This window comes from Diadema antillarum, unplaced genomic scaffold, assembly GCF_040938485.1.
Source record: "Diadema antillarum isolate AM-2024a unplaced genomic scaffold, OU_Dant_1.0 seq00000386_RagTag, whole genome shotgun sequence".
Lineage (NCBI taxonomy): Eukaryota > Metazoa > Echinodermata > Echinoidea > Diadematoida > Diadematidae > Diadema > Diadema antillarum.
In genome coordinates, this window is record NW_027271384.1 from 3,714,891 (window position 1) to 3,726,261 (window position 11,371).

The 11,371-nt window shown below is 44.6% G+C and overlaps 3 protein-coding genes across 3 annotated transcripts in view; all 3 read right to left on the bottom strand.

Annotated features, from left to right (window-relative positions):
* LOC139731860 (IgGFc-binding protein-like) overlaps positions 1-6,494 on the bottom strand; it is a 23,978-nt gene extending 17,484 nt beyond the window's left edge. The window contains exons 1-13 of the mRNA XM_071642736.1: positions 6,482-6,494; positions 6,047-6,249; positions 5,704-5,878; positions 4,844-5,166; positions 4,323-4,478; positions 3,977-4,124; positions 3,466-3,654; positions 2,773-2,975; positions 2,430-2,604; positions 1,570-1,892; positions 1,057-1,212; positions 711-858; positions 200-388 (exon numbers count right to left, since the gene is read on the bottom strand). Coding sequence (XP_071498837.1) covers positions 200-388; positions 711-858; positions 1,057-1,212; positions 1,570-1,892; positions 2,430-2,604; positions 2,773-2,975; positions 3,466-3,654; positions 3,977-4,124; positions 4,323-4,478; positions 4,844-5,166; positions 5,704-5,878; positions 6,047-6,249; positions 6,482-6,494 — 2,401 coding nt within the window. The remainder of the gene's footprint in view (positions 1-199; positions 389-710; positions 859-1,056; positions 1,213-1,569; positions 1,893-2,429; positions 2,605-2,772; positions 2,976-3,465; positions 3,655-3,976; positions 4,125-4,322; positions 4,479-4,843; positions 5,167-5,703; positions 5,879-6,046; positions 6,250-6,481) is intronic.
* Positions 6,495-6,519: 25 nt separating this feature from the next.
* Positions 6,520-7,449, bottom strand: LOC139731922 (mucin-2-like). Its single transcript, XM_071642800.1, has 2 exons — positions 7,251-7,449; positions 6,520-6,928 (listed from the first exon to the last, which is right to left on the bottom strand). The coding sequence occupies exons 1-2, from the start codon at positions 7,414-7,416 to the stop codon at positions 6,669-6,671; spliced, it is 426 nt and encodes a 141-aa protein (XP_071498901.1). The 5' UTR covers positions 7,417-7,449; the 3' UTR covers positions 6,520-6,668.
* Positions 7,450-9,815: 2,366 nt separating this feature from the next.
* LOC139731861 (alpha-tectorin-like) lies at positions 9,816-11,263 on the bottom strand. Its single transcript, XM_071642737.1, has 4 exons — positions 11,255-11,263; positions 10,830-10,985; positions 10,484-10,631; positions 9,816-10,161 (listed from the first exon to the last, which is right to left on the bottom strand). The coding sequence occupies exons 1-4, from the start codon at positions 11,261-11,263 to the stop codon at positions 9,902-9,904; spliced, it is 573 nt and encodes a 190-aa protein (XP_071498838.1). The 3' UTR covers positions 9,816-9,901.
* Positions 11,264-11,371: the final 108 nt, after the last annotated feature.

Genomic DNA, 11,371 nt, shown 5'->3' on the forward strand with positions numbered 1-11,371 from the left:
AAACCCACCGAAAGACTTTCGACGTCTTTCAAAAGCTGCATCTCATCCTCACGGCACAGAGGGTCATGTCAGAGACTCTTGACACGCACTTCATGATATCTGATCACATGGCTTTATTTTTTGCACCTCTAGATTCTGATGATCAGCCAAAACAGCTTTCCACTATACAACATAAGTGTCATGACACAAAAATACTTACCGCACTGGATTACAGACGCCCTCCAGTCCCCAGCCAAGATGCCATTTGTTTCTCCTCGACACTTCTGAACGTATTCCTGCAGGGCTCCGCATATGATGTCGTTGTCAGGGTCAGTGAAACACAGGTCGAAGACGCAGGCATCATAGTAATCACTCACGTCCACAAAGTCGGAGCAGCCTCCCAGGGGACCTGAAAGCAAGAAACAGCTGCAAATATAAGCTCTTGGATACTACACAAACAACAAACAAAAATACACACACAGAAAAAAGAAAAGAGACTGAGAAATTCCACTGCACTTTTCTATTCGAGGTGATTAGAAATCATCAGACAAATAGTCAGATAGGATGTACCATACTCTAGCTGCTTACCACGCTCATTTTCTAATTTGCCCTCTTTTAATGCTTCAATAGATTGCTTTAACTTTTTGCATATCATATCGACTCATCTACTCATAGAATACACGAGTACTGTAGTGTGCCTCAGTGAAATTCAATCATCTCCATCTTCTCACCGTCAGGATTGATGAAGATGTAGCAGATGTCCTCCACACGTTGCTGCACGTCGGGGTCATCACAGCCATCAGGGGGCGGGAGAATTGTGGTATCGCACTCCTCTTCATTCAGAACCCAGTCATTACCAAAGACATTCTGGTACGGTGTCTGCAAACAGGACCACATTCGTCAACACAATTATTGGTACTTTTGGGTACAGCTGCACGATCAGGTCACTGTTACATCCACAACACTGATTACATCAAAGTCCAGTCACATGCGGAACATGTCTCTTTCCTACAATCAAATACCCTGATAGACAGGGTATTGAGAAAGAAGGTAATAAGAGAGCAGAGTTCTACTTACGACACTTCCATCCTGGAGGCGGAAATCGTTGGATCTGTCGTCATCGAAGGTTCCGCACAGACCACAAGTAGCATTCCAGTACTGGTATGGCACCTCTATGGTTGCAGTGTTGGCTCCGTCGAAACGTACAGATAGACCAAAGGATGTTTGGATAGTCTGTAATAACGATCAGATATCAGGTCCTGTTTACCCTTCCCTTCATATCGTGCCTTTATGCTCAATTCTAAAACAATTACGTGTCAAACAAAAATCTTACATCTTGGCATCACGGCTGCAACAAATTTCACTGATATTTCATTTTCGTGTCTCCTTCAAATATCTGACAATGAAATTGCTTTGACACTAACATAGATGTTAATACTAGTTTCTCTTTCATTTAATTGTATAAATACTAGTGTGCACCACATCCTTGTAACAAGACACACTTTGGACATTTTAAATGCCCCTACATCAAAATCAATATCAATTGATGTGCTGACCCACAATTGAGTAAACCAGCCATCATTCCCTTACCGCGTAAAACCGGTCCGAGCGAATAGTGATGCCGTTGATGAAGCTCAAGGGTGTCGTCCGCCTTGCACCGTTGACTAGAACCACTCTATTCCGCTCGATCGAATAGCTAGTGCCATTCACCTCTAGTACCACCTTGCGCAGGTACGACACTCGGTCCGATGGGTTGTTCTTGACGTTGTCTCCCCACAAGTGGAAATCCACAAGGTCCGTGCGATCGCTGCACGGCCTCACCAGCGTGTACTCACAGTCGCCCTGGAAGTCATGACGACCACCGTCGAACATAGTGTAGTGCGGATCTCCCCACACGGTGCAGATTCCAGGCGCTGTTCAGAGAAGCAGTCGGAAGGTAATTAAAGCACTCTGAATAGTGGCAGCCAGAAGCCCTCACTTCTTCTCCCAACAAAATATACAATTGGCCGCCTACACTACAGATGTCTGCCATCTGCCACAAGTAAGCTTAACGTTTCTTTTCACCTCTCGCATTTCTTGCAGACTTCCTTCTATTTTAATTGGTTTCCTCTTTCAAAACAGTACGGTGTTCATCACATACAAAACTACATGCTCTTTTACCATGCATGACCTGACTGGATCTTGTACTCTAACAGCATAAAAAGAGAACACATGCAAGTACATTTCCACAAAAGAGAGATCACTGGCACTCACAAATGGAGTCCATACACACCTACCAAACACTATCAAAATCTCTTGCAATATTGTGCTTCTTCAAAATATGAGGTTTCCCGTCTACCTTCAGTTTTTCTTCTCAGACAAGATGAGCAGTCGACCAAAGGCTTGAAATACACAGCTCAGTAAGGCTCATCGCCGCCCCGCGTTCTCTATCTATTACTCAAATGACTTACCTCTGGTGCATTCTCCATTGCTGTAGGTGAAGCCGTCCCGACAGTAGCAGTCTCTCACACCACCCTTGATCCTACACTCCTGGTTCTCCACGCACGCGTATGCCACACATTCCAAAGTGCCTCCAGAACAGCTGCACATCTCGGAGCAGTCATCGTTCACGTACACATCCCCTGCCTGTTTGTGCCAATACCAATCATTTAGATTTGCTTTAGACCATGGTCTTCTTTTCAAGCCATTTGCATCTCCATTTGCTTTCAATCCACACGACAATAATCACAGTGTTCAACGATTTATTAAACTTAAGCTCAAATATTACCATCAAAGGAGGAAAGCCACACTCACCGAGATGTAGCTTCCGTCTGGAAGAGTGCAACCACAATCCTCTGGCTGCACGCATGTTCCGCCGTCGTCCAGCAGTCCTTCGGGGCAGCTGCAGATTTCACGGCAGGGAAGTCCGCAGTTCAGGTCGGCATCTGGATCGGCACAGCTGGGCTGGCAGGCGCTACCGCAAGATTCGTACACTGTTCCACTCGGACACTCAAACCCTGAATAAAGACAATTTTTAGGCAAGGATATACCTTGAACGTCATTTACAACGTACAAGAACATACAACAAGTGAAATACCCATTCATCACCACGAAAGCTGTACATTACTTACACCGGATACGATCGGCATCACCAAAAACACAAAGTGCTCACACAAGTCATATAAAGTCAGTACCGTCGGGGACATTCACAACTGTACAGATTTACAGTTTTCACGCAAAATGCACTACCGTCATTCAGCATCTGCACTCTTCTTTCATGACTCCACAATATTTCACTTATTTCTTCCAAACCCACCGAAAGACTTTCGACGTCTTTCAAAAGCTGCATCTCATCCTCACGGCACAGAGGGTCATGTCAGAGACTCTTGACACGCACTTCATGATATCTGATCACATGGCTTTATTTTTTGCACCTCTAGATTCTGATGATCAGCCAAAACAGCTTTCCACTATACAACATAAGTGTCATGACACAAAAATACTTACCGCACTGGATTACAGACGCCCTCCAGTCCCCAGCCAAGATGCCATTTGTTTCTCCTCGACACTTCTGAACGTATTCCTGCAGGGCTCCGCATATGATGTCGTTGTCAGGGTCAGTGAAACACAGGTCGAAGACGCAGGCATCATAGTAATCACTCACGTCCACAAAGTCGGAGCAGCCTCCCAGGGGACCTGAAAGCAAGAAACAGCTGCAAATATAAGCTCTTGGATACTACACAAACAACAAACAAAAATACACACACAGAAAAAAGAAAAGAGACTGAGAAATTCCACTGCACTTTTCTATTCGAGGTGATTAGAAATCATCAGACAAATAGTCAGATAGGATGTACCATACTCTAGCTGCTTACCACGCTCATTTTCTAATTTGCCCTCTTTTAATGCTTCAATAGATTGCTTTAACTTTTTGCATATCATATCGACTCATCTACTCATAGAATACACGAGTACTGTAGTGTGCCTCAGTGAAATTCAATCATCTCCATCTTCTCACCGTCAGGATTGATGAAGATGTAGCAGATGTCCTCCACACGTTGCTGCACGTCGGGGTCATCACAGCCATCAGGGGGCGGGAGAATTGTGGTATCGCACTCCTCTTCATTCAGAACCCAGTCATTACCAAAGACATTCTGGTACGGTGTCTGCAAACAGGACCACATTCGTCAACACAATAATTGGTACTTTTGGGTACAGCTGCACGATCAGGTCACTGTTACATCCACAACACTGATTACATCAAAGTCCAGTCACATGCGGAACATGTCTCTTTCCTACAATCAAATACCCTGATAGACAGGGTATTGAGAAAGAAGGTAATAAGAGAGCAGAGTTCTACTTACGACACTTCCATCCTGGAGGCGGAAATCGTTGGATCTGTCGTCATCGAAGGTTCCGCACAGACCACAAGTAGCATTCCAGTACTGGTATGGCACCTCTATGGTTGCAGTGTTGGCTCCGTCGAAACGTACAGATAGACCAAAGGATGTTTGGATAGTCTGTAATAACGATCAGATATCAGGTCCTGTTTACCCTTCCCTTCATATCGTGCCTTTATGCTCAATTCTAAAACAATTACGTGTCAAACAAAAATCTTACATCTTGGCATCACGGCTGCAACAAATTTCACTGATATTTCATTTTCGTGTCTCCTTCAAATATCTGACAATGAAATTGCTTTGACACTAACATAGATGTTAATACTAGTTTCTCTTTCATTTAATTGTATAAATACTAGTGTGCACCTAATCGATCCATCCTTGTAACAAGACACACTTTGGACATTTTAAATGCCCCTACATCAAAATCAATATCAATTGATGTGCTGACCCACAATTGAGTAAACCAGCCATCATTCCCTTACCGCGTAAGACCGGTCCGAGCGAATAGTGATGCCGTTGATGAAGCTCAAGGGTGTCGTCCGCCTTGCACCGTTGACTAGAACCACTCTATTCCGCTCGATCGAATAGCTAGTGCCATTCACCTCCAGTACCACCTTGCGCAGGTACGACACTCGGTCCGATGGGTTGTTCTTGACGTTGTCTCCCCACAAGTGGAAATCCACAAGGTCCATGCGGTCGCTGCACGGCCTCACCAGCGTGTACTCACAGTCGCCCTGGAAGTCATGACGACCACCGTCGAACATAGTGTAGTGCGGATCTCCCCACACGGTGCAGATTCCAGGCGCTGTTCAGAGAAGCAGTCGGAAGGTAATTAAAGCACTCTGAATAGTGGCAGCCAGAAGCCCTCACTTCTTCTCCCAACAAAATATACAATTGGCCGCCTACACTACAGATGTCTGCCATCTGCCACAAGTAAGCTTAACGTTTCTTTTCACCTCTCGCATTTCTTGCAGACTTCCTTCTATTTTAATTGGTTTCCTCTTTCAAAACAGTACGGTGTTCATCACATACAAAAGTACATGCTCTTTTACCATGCATGACCTGACTGGATCTTGTACTCTAACAGCATAAAAAGAGAACACATGCAAGTACATTTCCACAAAAGAGAGATCACTGGCACTCACAAATGGAGTCCATACACACCTACCAAACACTATCAAAATCTCTTGCAATATTGTGCTTCTTCAAAATATGAGGTTTCCCGTCTACCTTCAGTTTTTCTTCTCAGACAAGATGAGCAGTCGACCAAAGGCTTGAAATACACAGCTCAGTAAGGCTCATCGCCGCCCCGCGTTCTCTATCTATTACTCAAATGACTTACCTCTGGTGCATTCTCCATTGCTGTAGGTGAAGCCGTCCCGACAGTAGCAGTCTCTCACACCACCCTTGATCCTACACTCCTGGTTCTCCACGCACGCGTATGCCACACATTCCAAAGTGCCTCCAGAACAGCTGCACATCTCGGAGCAGTCATCGTTCACGTACACATCCCCTGCCTGTTTGTGCCAATACCAATCATTTAGATTTGCTTTAGACCATGGTCTTCTTTTCAAGCCATTTGCATCTCCATTTGCTTTCAATCCACACGACAATAATCACAGTGTTCAACGATTTATTAAACTTAAGCTCAAATATTACCATCAAAGGAGGAAAGCCACACTCACCGAGATGTAGCTTCCGTCTGGAAGAGTGCAACCACAATCCTCTGGCTGCATGCATGTTCCGCCGTCGTCCAGCAGTCCTTCGGGGCAGCTGCAGATTTCACGGCAGGGAAGTCCGCAGTTCAGGTCGGCATCTGGATCGGCACAGCTGGGCTGGCAGGCGCTACCGCAAGATTCGTACACTGTTCCACTCGGACACTCAAACCCTGAATAAAGACATTTTTTAGGCAAGGATATACCTTGAACGTCATTTACAACGTACAAGAACATACAACAAGTGAAATACCCATTCATCACCACGAAAGCTGTACATTACTTACACCGGATACGATCGGCATCACCAAAAACACAAAGTGCTCACACAAGTCATATAAAGTCAGTACTGTCGTGGACATTCACAACTGTACAGATTTACAGTTTTCACGCAAAATGCACTACCGTCATTCAGCATCTGCACTCTTCTTTCATGACTCCACAATATTTCACTTATTTCTTCCAAACCCACCGAAAGACTTTCGACGTCTTTCAAAAGCTGCATCTCATCCTCACGGCACAGAGGGTCATGTCAGAGACTCTTGACACGCACTTCATGATATCTGATCACATGGCTTTATTTTTTGCACCTCTAGATTCTGATGATCAGCCAAAACAGCTTTCCACTATACAACATAAGTGTCATGACACAAAAATACTTACCGCACTGGATTACAGACGCCCTCCAGTCCCCAGCCAAGATGCCATTTGTTTCTCCTCGACACTTCTGAACGTATTCCTGCAGGGCTCCGCATATGATGTCGTTGTCAGGGTCAGTGAAACACAGGTCGAAGACGCAGGCATCATAGTAATCACTCACGTCCACAAAGTCGGAGCAGCCTCCCAGGGGACCTGAAAGCAAGAAACAGCTGCAAATATAAGCTCTTGGATACTACACAAACAACAAACAAAAATACACACACAGAAAAAAGAAAAGAGACTGAGAAATTCCACTGCACTTTTCTATTCGAGGTGATTAGAAATCATCAGACAAATAGTCAGATAGGATGTACCATACTCCAGCTGCTTACCACGCTCATTTTCAAATTTGCCCTCTTTTAATGCTTCAATAGATTGCTTTAACTTTTTGCATATCATATCGACTCATCTACTCATAGAATACACGAGTACTGTAGTGTGCCTCAGTGAAATTCAATCATCTCCATCTTCTCACCGTCAGGATTGATGAAGATGTAGCAGATGTCCTCCACACGTTGCTGCACGTCGGGGTCATCACAGCCATCAGGGGGCGGGAGAATTGTGGTATCGCACTCCTCTTCATTCAGAACCCAGTCATTACCAAAGACATTCTGGTACGGTGTCTGCAAACAGGACCACATTCGTCAACACAATAATTGGTACTTTTGGGTACAGCTGCACGATCAGGTCACTGTTACATCCACAACACTGATTACATCAAAGTCCAGTCACATGCGGAACATGTCTCTTTCCTACAATCAAATACCCTGATAGACAGGGTATTGAGAAAGAAGGTAATAAGAGAGCAGAGTTCTACTTACGACACTTCCATCCTGGAGGCGGAAATCGTTGGATCTGTCGTCATCGAAGGTTCCGCACAGACCACAAGTAGCATTCCAGTACTGGTATGGCACCTCTATGGTTGCAGTGTTGGCTCCGTCGAAACGTACAGATAGACCAAAGGATGTTTGGATAGTCTGTAATAACGATCAGATATCAGGTCCTGTTTACCCTTCCCCTCATATCGTGCCTTTATACTCAATTCTAAAACAATTACGTGTCAAACAAAAATCTTACATCTTGGCATCACGGCTGCAACAAATTTCACTGATATTTCATTTTTGTGTCTCCTTCAAATAATTGACAATGAAATTGCTTTGACACTAACATAGATGTTAATGCTAGTTTCTCTTTCATTTAATTGTATAAATACTAGTGTGCACCTAATCGATCCATCCTTGTAACAAGACACACTTTGGACATTTTAAATGCCCCTACATCAAAATCAATATCAATTGATGTGCTGACCCACAATTGAGTAAACCAGCCATCATTCCCTTACCGCGTAAGACCGGTCCGAGCGAATAGTGATGCCGTTGATGAAGCTCAAGGGTGTCGTCCGCCTTGCACCGTTGACTAGAACCACTCTATTCCGCTCGATCGAATAGCTAGTGCCATTCACCTCTAGTACCACCTTGCGCAGGTACGACACTCGGTCCGATGGGTTGTTCTTGACGTTGTCTCCCCACAAGTGGAAATCCACAAGGTCCGTGCGGTCGCTGCACGGCCTCACCAGCATGTACTCACAGTCGCCCTGGAAGTCATGACGACCACCGTCGAACATAGTGTAGTGCGGATCTCCCACACGGTGCAGATTCCAGGCGCTGTTCAGAGAAGCAGTCGGAAGGTAATTAAAGCACTCTGAATAGTGGCAGCCAGAAGCCCTCACTTCTTCTCCCAACAAAATATACAATTGGCCGCCTACACTACAGATGTCTGCCATCTGCCACAAGTAAGCTTAACGGTTTTTTTCACCTCTCGCATTTCTTGCAGACTTCCTTCTATTTTAATTGGTTTCCTCTTTCAAAACAGTACGGTGTTCATCACATACAAAAGTACATGCACAGCATAAAAAGAGAACACATGCAAGTACATTTCCACAAAAGAGAGATCACTGGCACTCACAAATGGAGTCCATACACACCTACCAAACACTATCAAAATCTCTTGCAATATTGTGCTTCTTCAAAATATGAGGTTTCCCGTCTACCTTCAGTTTTTCTTCTCAGACAAGACGACCAAAGGCTTGAAATACACAGCTCAGTAAGGCTCATCGCCGCCCCGCGTTCTCTACAGTGTATCTATTACTCAAATGACTTACCTCTGGTGCATTCTCCATTGCTGTAGGTGAAGCCGTCCCGACAGTAGCAGTCTCTCACACCACCCTTGATCCTACACTCCTGGTTCTCCACGCACGCGTATGCCACACATTCCAAAGTGCCTCCAGAACAGCTGCACATCTCGGAGCAGTCATCGTTCACGTACACATCCCCTGCCTGTTTGTGCCAATACCAATCATTTAGATTTGCTTTAGACCATGGTCTTCTTTTCAAGCCATTTGCATCTCCATTTGCTTTCAATCCACACGACATTAATCACAGTGTTCAACGATTTATTAAACTTAAGCTCAAATATTACCATCAAAGGAGGAAAGCCACACTCACCGAGATGTAGCTTCTGTCTGGAAGAGTGCAACCACAATCCTCTGGCTGCACGCATGTTCCGCCGTCGTCCAGCAGTCCTTCGGGGCAGCTGCAGATTTCACGGCAGGGAAGTCCGCAGTTCAGGTCGGCATCTGGATCAGCACAGCTGGGCTGGCAGGCGCTACCGCAAGATTCGTACACTGTTCCACTCGGACACTCAAACCCTGAATAAAGACAGTTTTTAGGCAAGGATATACCTTGAACGTCATTTACAACGTACAAGAACATACAACAAGTGAAATACCCATTCATCACCACGAAAGCTGTACATTACTTACACCGGATACGATCGGCATCACCAAAAACACAAAGTGCTCACACAAGTCATATAAAGTCAGTACTGTCGGGGACATTCACAACTGTACAGATTTACAGTTTTCACGCAAAATGCACTACCGTCATTCAGCATCTGCACTCTTCTTTCATGACTCCACAATATTTCACTTATTTCTTCCAAACCTACCGAAAGACTTTCGACGTCTTTCAAAAGCTGCATCTCATCCTCACGGCACAGAGGGTCATGTCAGAGACTCTTGACACGCACTTCATGATATCTGATCACATGGCTTTATTTTTTGCACCTCTAGATTCTGATGATCAGCCAAAACAGCTTTCCACTATACAACATAAGTGTCATGACACAAAAATACTTACCGCACTGGATTACAGACGCCCTCCAGTCCCCAGCCAAGATGCCATTTGTTTCTCCTCGACACTTCTGAACGTATTCCTGCAGGGCTCCGCATATGATGTCGTTGTCAGGGTCAGTGAAACACAGGTCGAAGACGCAGGCATCATAGTAATCACTCACGTCCACAAAGTCGGAGCAGCCTCCCAGGGGACCTGAAAGCAAGAAACAGCTGCAAATATAAGCTCTTGGATACTACACAAACAACAAACAAAAATACACACACAGAAAAAAGAAAAGAGACTGAGAAATTCCACTGCACTTTTCTATTCGAGGTGATTAGAAATCATCAGACAAATAGTCAGATAGGATGTACCATACTCTAGCTGCTTACCACGCTCATTTTCTAATTTGCCCTCTTTTAATGCTTCAATAGATTGCTTTAACTTTTTGCATATCATATCGACTCATCTACTCATAGAATACACGAGTACTGTAGTGTGCCTCAGTGAAATTCAATCATCTCCATCTTCTCACCGTCAGGATTGATGAAGATGTAGCAGATGTCCTCCACACGTTGCTGCACGTCGGGGTCATCACAGCCATCAGGGGGCGGGAGAATTGTGGTATCGCACTCCTCTTCATTCAGAACCCAGTCATTACCAAAGACATTCTGGTACGGTGTCTGCAAACAGGACCACATTCGTCAACACAATAATTGGTACTTTTGGGTACAGCTGCACGATCAGGTCACTGTTACATCCACAACACTGATTACATCAAAGTCCAGTCACATACGGAACATGTCTCTTTCCTACAATCAAATACCCTGATAGACAGGGTATTGAGAAAGAAGGTAATAAGAGAGCAGAGTTCTACTTACGACACTTCCATCCTGGAGGCGGAAATCGTTGGATCTGTCGTCATCGAAGGTTCCGCACAGACCACAAGTAGCATTCCAGTACTGGTATGGCACCTCTATGGTTGCAGTGTTGGCTCCGTCGAAACGTACAGATAGACCAAAGGATGTTTGGATAGTCTGTAATAACGATCAGATATCAGGTCCTGTTTACCCTTCCCTTCATATCGTGCCTTTATGCTCAATTCTAAAACAATTACGTGTCAAACAAAAATCTTACATCTTGGCATCACGGCTGCAACAAATTTCACTGATATTTCATTTTCGTGTCTCCTTCAAATATCTGACAATGAAATTGCTTTGACACTAACATAGATGTTAATACTAGTTTCTCTTTCATTTAATTGTATAAATACTAGTGTGCACCACATCCTTGTAACAAGACACACTTTGGACATTTTAAATGCCCCTACATCAAAATCAATATCAATTGATGTGCTGACCCACAATTGAGTAAACCAGCCATCATTCCCTTACCGCGTAAGACCGGTCCGAGCGAATAGTGA

Excerpts from the sequence above, each read along its gene's own strand:
- LOC139731922 (XM_071642800.1), bottom strand. The coding sequence starts at position 7,416 with ATGTGGTCCTGTTTGCAGACACCGTACCAGAATGTCTTTGGTAATGAC. Across the intron at positions 6,929-7,250 it reads CATCTTCATCAATCCTGACG|GTCCCCTGGGAGGCTGCTCC; the intron begins GTGAGAAGATGG and ends TCTTGCTTTCAG.
- LOC139731861 (XM_071642737.1), bottom strand. Across the intron at positions 10,632-10,829 it reads GCCTCCAGGATGGAAGTGTC|ACACCGTACCAGAATGTCTT; the intron begins GTAAGTAGAACT and ends TCCTGTTTGCAG. Across the intron at positions 10,162-10,483 it reads CATCTTCATCAATCCTGACG|GTCCCCTGGGAGGCTGCTCC; the intron begins GTGAGAAGATGG and ends TCTTGCTTTCAG.